We start from the raw sequence: 9,195 nt of genomic DNA on the forward strand, positions 1-9,195 counted from the left end.
ATATTGTGCCGCTGCTTATATTTTCTTTTGGTCTGGAACACCTATATAGAGTCCAACAACGATTGATATCATTCACATTAAAACACATCAAAAAATATTTCTTCCAAAATACAAAGGGACCCCGTTTCCTGGAGGATCTAGCCTTACGCAATGATATCATAACAGTTTATGATCTTGATGAACATCCCTCCTCAGTCTATGTACGAGGTAAATTTAGTTTTCCTCTGAAAAAATTCGCGAAATACCACCTTCTCTGTCATCCTGCCATTTGAAAATGTGTTATGAGTAACAGATAGGAAGTAGTGTTAATAAACTATGCGCATGAATCTTTTCGACTTACCTAAGCCCCAGCACAAGAAAATTGAAGGTTTACTGCTCCACATCAACGATCACAAGGGGTTTTCACAGTACAGTTTCAAATATCGGTAAATCTTATTTTTTACGACGCTCCATGGAAAGACTGCGGGAGAACGTTTAATTCTACCATTCATGCCTTTGTTGATTGTCTTCATGTTCGGATTTTAAAGGGAGCCATATCATTGAATGCCAACGGGCAAGCAAACATCGAATCCAATTTTTACAAAAGCGATTACATTGTTTGGAGTATCAAATAGTAGGACTTCCTCTGATAATATTAAGGTATTGGATTTTGCTTTGTCTAATACTTAATCCCTTATTGCGAACAAGTTATGGACCTGTCAACCATTGGAATCTGAAGAATTAAAGACAATTTTTACATCTGCTGCAGCGTGATACTCAGCCTTCTCTTTGAGAATTGCTCGAATTTTTTTATTAATGTATATTAGCACGTACTAAAAGATTCTCCGTTAGGAGAATAAATTTAAACTAAAATGTGTATTTCTGTTATCTATAACTCAATTCATCTACCTACATATATATTTTAGTTTATATAGTAGAAGGCTTTTGCCTGAATAATAATAATAGAAATAGAGAGAGATTCTGTCTCTAGGGGTCAAAACTATTCATAAAGGAAAAAGTTATTACAAAACCAGTAAATTTTAGACAAGTAGACTGCTATAGATTTTCTGTCTCTAGGGTTCCAAACTATTCATAAAGGAAAAAGTCATTACAAAACCAGTAAATTTTAGACAAGTAGTCTGCTTTCATTCTCATTTCCAAAACATTGTTGGCACAATAAGGGGCCACTTAACGACAAAGGATGTAATTTCCATTGAATAAAGAAACTATATTGTCTCCAAAGATTTTATTTATAGGTATTATAAGGAGTCTGTTGCTCAAATTGAGTATTAGGAATGTAATTTGGAATTTATCGATGAAAATCACTCCATTTTTTTTTTTTTTTTTTTTTCAATATTGGAAAGTAAATTTCTTTTATTGAACTAATTATCTTAAATATTGTGTTAGTCCATGTGGCTGAAGTTACAATTAATTGAGGCAGTAGCCTATATCAATTCTCATGTTTTTATAATACTAGCAAGTCAAATAAAATAAATATATTAAGAAGTAAAGCACTTATCATTTAGATACATATTAGTACATATGACTTAATCAAAGGAAAAAATAATTATTATAACTCTATTTATATAATTAAAAAGATTATTAATATTCGATCATAATATTGCTAAAGTAATTAAAAAATATCAAATTAAAACATTACGCTAAAAAGCAAATACAATCATGGTTCATCGAATGTATAATATACTTTTTTTTTGGACAGTGAAGATAATATATAATTGAAACAAAAAAAAAAGAGGTAATGAATTATAACTCATCAACATTCAATTATTTCCAACGTCAATAGCATATGATTTAAAAGTATAAATATCCCAAATATATATTAATTCACCATCAGTTTCAAATAAACAGTTCACTAAACATAATACAGCATGAAGGTAACTAGATTCAATGACTATATTGAATATTTAATGATAATATTTCTTTATTCAGATTCTTATGATCCTCGGATTTCTTTTGGGTTCCTCCTTTGGAAGTCAATACCAACATCCTTTACATTCATACCCTAGTCCCGTTTTCCCATATCATCTCAGACCTCCATCACAGTTCTATGCTTCACGACAACCATTTCTTCATTCTAATAGTCATCCAGTCCCATATCCATTCCCTATTCAAACTTCTACTCCAGGACCTATCGTTGTGGTAACCCCAGTTCCAGTCTTTGTTTCTCCGGATTCCATATTCAACTCTCACAGGGATATTTTTAGCAGTGATAGCAACACTGGAACTAATTTCAACAATGGACAATTTGGAAACAACTTCTTGAATGGAAAAATCCAGTATACAAGCTCTACTCGTTCACCCTCAAGATTTGACAAAAAATACTCAGACTGATCCCCCAATAATCAAATATTATCTTCATATTCTCGCAATTAAGGATATGGGTTATTGTTTTGTTTTTTTCAAATTATTGCAGTTCCATTATGTGAAAGGCCTTTTCTTATTTACTCTATTAATATATGTATATAATGCATTTTGTAAATCTATCCGTCCAATAAATAGTTATGTGACACGAGTTATGTAAAAATAGTTATAAAAGTATGAACTCCATTAGCAATTAAGGAAATCTTTCGATGCAGTATAAATTCGATTTGTTTGATTGAAATTTATTTATTCATAGTTTCACTACTTCGTCTTTACATTTAAATTAATTAATCTAAATATTATGTCTATAGCTTCATTATCTATAACACTTACGTTAAATCTGTTTAACTGTTCTTTTTCAAAAAAATGGTATTTTACTGATTAATATAGTTTTCCAGTTAAAATCGTTTTTTGAAACATCATTTATTTAATAGATAATTTATATATAGAAAACAAAAATATCTTTTTTTATCAAATATGGTTTTATAAGTTAAATAAATTGTTTCTTTAAGCAAAAAAAAGAAAAAGATATCTAGAAATATAAAGTAGTTTCATAAATGTGCATAAATACCCTGCATAATTTGAAAAAGTTTGTTAATTTCTTTTAAATCACAAAAAAAAAAAAAAAAATATTAGTACCTCAGTAGTAAAAAGACGATTACAATTTATTATCAAATGTCTATCATTGAACAATTTACTTGGTTTGACGATATATGTATATTATTCGAGCCCTAAGAAATATATTTAAGCAAGGTAACCAATGAAGGTTTCTATGTAAAGTTTGAAAATAAGAGAAGGAAAATTATCTGAATAAGAGATTTTTTTACTTTCTTTAGATCTTAACCAATGTTTATTTACTTGTTTCTACACTGGTATATTTATCTACCCCAAAACTGAAATATTGTTTTAATATCTTTTGTGTATCTTATTTGTTACATCTTTTATGCAAATTCTTAATTTATCATTTATTTCCTTAATCCAATTTGTTGGGATGATATTTCATTGTATGACAAATTCTTAAAAATATCATGGAAGGTTCAAAGAATATTTTTTATATTTTCGTATTATTTAGAACTACACCATTAATATATATAAAGAAATTAAATGAAAGAGGATTGGGAGAGGTCTTGTATTGTAAATCTTATATATACATACAAAAATAAACTTTCGAATCTTCCTCTTCCTCCTCTGCCAGAGTTCTGCCAGCAGGGAAGCAGCCATGCTCTCCCTGTAGAAATGCTTCACCTTCTTGGACGTGGGTGTGGGGGTGCCGTCTTTGGTAGTAAACACATAGTTGTCCATGGGGGAGGGGCAAGACATGGTACATGAGGACTCGTAGTAGACGTCCGTGTTGACTGTCTTGTTGACCTTGAAGAAGTATGGAGAGATTTTGCTGCCGTCTGAAGTGTCCCATTCGTTCCTCGAGAAGGAAATATAATTAACTTATATTGACTTCAAAGACAATTCTTAGACCAGATGGAGTAAATGTAAAACTATAATGCGTACTCATACTCGATCAGTCCAACTCTATCTGACCAATGAAAGGAACAGAAAAAAACCCAGCAACATTGGACTGTATAACAATTATTAATCAATTAGTATTTACTTATTTTTGATGAATAGATTATACTTATAATATATGTATTAAGTATTGTAGGATCTCATAGATTATTCTTAATCATGTTGTTTACATCTCATGCCCCATAGATTCTTCCTAAGAACCTCAAAAAACATATTTCGATCCTCCCAAACTGACTTGTAGCACACTGTATTCCAAAAATAACGTCAAAAAGTGACTTCTAACATTTATAAAAATACCAAAATACACACACAAAAAATAAAGAAGTCTGCATAAAATACATAACCCACTCTATTTTTTTATTTATTATTAGATTTTTAAAAGTTCAATTTCACATATTATGGTACATTTATTAAGGATAGATCATGGGGATGTTGTTAAAATATATGTTTCCCTCAATTATTGGTTTGATTCAGATATCCTAAATTTTTAACACAACATACTTATATATAGTTTAGTATTGTTTGAATGTATTTAGCGGTTATCATTATTTAACGAAAAATTACATACAATAAGACCATTGAAATGTTGCAATTTTCCCCCTTAGCTGGAGATGGTCAAAACAGTTAAAAAAATCAAATTTGTTGTACCCTTGCAGTAATTTACTCTTTGTACTGAGAGGGGTCATATATCAAAAATTGTTTCTATGAATGAGTTTGGATGTTGATAAAATTGTATCAACTCTTAGCATAATGATTAACCATTCAAATTATATAATTATTAGCAAAAGTAATAAAAAACCTACTACGTAAAATTATAATATAGCCCCTCCCAATAATACTTTTACATCTTTAAATCAGTTCTGATACTATATCTCAAAGAAGAGTTGACGAAAATAATTGAATTTTTTCGCAATAATTCAAGATCAACTGAAACAATTATTGAACGTCTCAATCTAATAATGAGGTTACCTACATCCAGGATATCAGCTTCCACCCGACAACTGGATGCAAGATAGGCAATAACAACTTGAACAAGGCTAGCGTTAACCATCTTATAATTGGGGCCTTCAACTAGTATATATTCCTGTGGCAGACCTTGCAAATCTTTGTCTCCAAAGTATATTATAAAATTGTAATGTAAACTTTGTGGTTGTAGCTTCTTGATGCTTATTGCAACTTTCTCCGATCTCTTTTACTAGATGACATCTTTTCATGAATTAAAATTATCTAACAAAAATGGTAAGATCTTTTGATGTTAAAATGTTTCCAAAATTTTGTTAATCTCTTCAACAATATTATGTATTTTTAAAGTTGAAAATATGTAGTTCCTTCTGTAATTCTAAATGATCATATTCATACGAATTATCAGACCAACAACCACTCTTCCTCTAATCTACTAAAGAAGCTGAAATTACAACAAAAATATTCCTTAGACTACTTTGACCATCGGTATGTGCAATACATAACGACTTTATTTATTTTTGATAAAGGATATCAAATGGCATATGTTACTTAAATTGATAATTTTTTTTCACTGGAGAACTAACTTGTACTTAAATTAAAAAAAAATAAACAAATCAGTAATTATGGCCTTAAAGATTTGAAACTCAAAAACGTAATCAAATAATTTGTTTTTTGTATAAAATTATTTAAAAAAATAGTTAAAATAAAGAAAATATTGTCTATTCAATCTTTTAAACTTTTTAAATTGTGTTATAAGAAAAAAACAAGCATAATATTTCAAACTTAGTAGTTTAATTTAATTTTTCACTAATAATATACTTTTTCTTGACGAAAATGGTGGTCAATTTTATTTGTTGTATTTAAAATCGTAAACTACGTTTGATTTATCCTCCGATCAAAATATTAAATTGGCGTATACAAATAAAAAAACAACTAGTTATTCAGCTCTAAAGAACTTCAGGCAATAATTTTGTTTAGTGGTGTATCAATATTCTACCACCTTTTTCTAACTGTAGACTGCCCAACGTATGCCTATTTTACTTTGGACCGGGGTGTGGAGCGTTGAACAACACTAATAATAAGCGTGAATCCACTTGAAACTCATATTGAACTTTACTTGTACATTTCTCCAGCAATATGTCACAAATAAAACATCAAAAACTTTCCCTACGCTAAATCAATAGGAGATTGTTTCTTTGCAACAAGATGGGGCCATCCGGAGGTAATGGTAGATAAAAAAACATAAAGTCTGTCACTAATGTCCACTGTTTCTACAGTCTTTGCCTTGTTTTAATCTCTGTCACTACAGAAAAAATCCACTTGACACAGATGGGATACTGGAAATATGACACGGGATACTGGAAATGGTAACAAATAGGAAAATAACTTAAAACGTAATTATATAAACAGTGTTTATCTTTTACAAACAAAGCAAATTTTATTTGTATGAATGTCTGAAAAACAGTGACATGATGCAGTATATATATATATATAGTGATCTCTGATGTATATCAACTACATATTTTTTATCTAAGAAATAACAATGTAGACGTAGTAATTAAATATTGTTGGAATGGAAATGTAGCTTCGAGTATGTTGTACAGTTTTTCTCTTTATTGCTCCTTTAGTTATGTATAACATAACTAATATGCTTTTTTGTATATGTCAAGATTTGAACAAAATATAAAAGCTGTTTTTTGCTAGGCATACCATCATATTATTTGACAGTATCAAACTCTTATAATTATTTCATTCTTAAGGACAGAATACTTATGAATTGATATAAATATTGAGTATTTACGTGAGTGCGATCATGAACACTGGATAGTAACACTAAAGACAACAATTGAAGATAAATTATGCAAAATTAGTGACCTCAAGCAATCTATACTTTTTAATTGGGATATATTGTTAATTGAATGTTACCTAATAGGGAAAAAAAATTTATAAGGCGTACTTCATTAATTTAAATTTTAAGCTATGAAATATAAATTGAATAAGATTAAGTAAAAAATAAATATATTCTTCAAAGGTATATACTTTTTAATTAAATGAGTTTCATTTGTCCTGTGTGATATTAATGGAATAAAGTAGATGTCTGAAATTATTTAATTAAAGTATAAAATATTATGGGACCTTCCACTTCATGTTCAAACGATCAATCACAAATCTTTCAATGTCACATACAAAGTTTAAAACGAATGAAAAAAAAGATAGGCAAAAAAAAAATGTTTTGATTGACAGATACATGACGCATTTCAAGGGCCCAGCGAAGGATGGATCTAAACTGCAAGACGAGAGAACTAAAAATGTTGTATAGAAAGAAAACCAATAGTATCTGTGTTTATAATTTTGAACATTTCCTTGGAATCTTATATTTAACATCTTTATTTGTCTGTAAAATTATAATAATTGCGGAATAAACGCTTAAGTTTAAACATGATTATTCCTCGATATAAAGGAAAATGATCTTTTCAAACTTGAATAAACGATAAAAGTGGGTAACAAAGACGTTAAACATTTCACTTTTTCAATATTTAGGTGTAATTTTCACAATAGTTATTGTTTAACAAATCCTAATGTCGAGTACTGCAGCTCTTAAATAGTATAAGCCCTTACAATTTATTTTATGTGAAAAAAATTGAACTTCAACCTATTTTCAGTAAATTTTACATTTAAATTTAAAAAAGTTCATATTCTTCGCAAACATAAATAATTTTTGTCAGAAAAATACCTTTTGCTGGAGTTTAAACTTCAATTATATATTAATAAGAGTTATTTATTTTCTAAAATGATATTATTAACAGGGGCGTCCCCAGTAATTAGTCTGGAGTAGTAGTGCCCCCTTTCTGAATTGTCGATGGGAAGAAAGAAAAATTAATGTGAAAAAAACCAAGCCTCATCCCCCACCCCCAGACACACACCAATATTATCCTGCGGACGTCTCTTATAAAGCAACATTTTTAACACCGTACATAAAAATGAGAATACTTAATCCTCATAAATAATAAAGAATTTAACTTTCATGATATAATTAATTAATTATAAGGGTGTTGTTCACATAATTGAAAGGTACAAATATAATATATAACACTTTTTTGCTACAAACTTATTAGCTGTAGAGAACTTTTTATTAGTCAATTACAGATATTGTTTGCGTAGGAGCATAACAAATTTTAACAAAACTATATATTAATTAGCTTACAAACGAAGGTTATTGTAAAATCTGAGGAGCCTAATTAGCTTAATGAATTACCAAGAAAGATTAAAGTATAAATATCTTTAATAGATCAGTATTTATCATCAGTTTCAAATAAACAATTCACTCTGCATATTACAATATGAAGGTAAACCAGATCAAATAAATTGTGATAATATTTCATCATATCATTTCTTTATTCAGATTCTTATCGTCCTTGGATTACTTTTGGGTTCCTCCCTTGCAAGTGGATATCAACATCCTCTGCATTCATACCCTGGTCCCTTTTACCCATCGCATCTCACACCTCAGTCCGAGTTCTATACTTCAAGACATCCACTTCCTCATTCCAACAGTTATCCAGTACCACATCAATTCCATCAATCTAACAGTCATCCAGTTCCTTATCCAGTCCCTATTCAAACATCTACTCCAGTCCCTATTATTATTGCAACCCCTGTTCCAGTTTTTATTACTCCAAATTCTCTATTCAACTCTCAAAGAGATATATTTAGCAGAGGTAGTAGCGACATTGGTACTAATATCAAGAGTGCACAATTTGGTAACAGCTTCTTGATTGGAAAAGTACAGTCTACAAGCTCTACTCGTACACCCACAAGATTAGACAATAAATCCTCCAACCGATTCCCCAATAATCAAATTGTAACCTCATATTCTCGTAGCTAATGGTATAGCATATTTCATTTACGAATCATTGCAGTTTCATTATGTGAAAGGCTTTTATTTATTTAACTCTATTAATTTATGCATTTATTATTCTTTATAAAGTTATTCTGACAATAAATAGTTATGTGACACGAACTAAGTCATTTTTACTACTAATTATCCAAATAAGAACTCAATTTTACATCATATTGACTCTTTTTTTTCAGTTGAAGAAATTAGTTTTCAGACTTCAAATATAAATCAAAATCTTTAACATATCTCACAATGAGGTAAATTATTTTTCTATATATACAGTTGTGTCTTTGAATTAGGTTTCATGTATATTTTTATAATTATAACTAAAAATAATGAACTGTTACTAACACTCTATTAAATAATGAAAAAATAAGAAGAAAGAGCAAACGTAACAACTGCTTTTCCTTTTGTAATTTTTAATTATAGTTTCTTCACAATAAACATTTTTA

General features: G+C 29.2%; 1 protein-coding gene across 1 annotated transcript; it reads left to right on the plus strand.

Annotated features, from left to right (window-relative positions):
* The first annotated feature begins 8,166 nt into the window (after window positions 1-8,166).
* On the plus strand, window positions 8,167-8,856 carry LOC121129709 (uncharacterized). The gene is made up of 2 exons (XM_040725429.1): window positions 8,167-8,192; window positions 8,249-8,856. The coding sequence occupies exons 1-2, from the start codon at window positions 8,187-8,189 to the stop codon at window positions 8,729-8,731; spliced, it is 489 nt and encodes a 162-aa protein (XP_040581363.1). The 5' UTR covers window positions 8,167-8,186; the 3' UTR covers window positions 8,732-8,856.
* Window positions 8,857-9,195: the final 339 nt, after the last annotated feature.

This window comes from Lepeophtheirus salmonis, chromosome 14 (assembly GCF_016086655.4).
Source record: "Lepeophtheirus salmonis chromosome 14, UVic_Lsal_1.4, whole genome shotgun sequence".
Classification (NCBI taxonomy): Eukaryota; Metazoa; Arthropoda; class Copepoda; order Siphonostomatoida; family Caligidae; genus Lepeophtheirus; species Lepeophtheirus salmonis.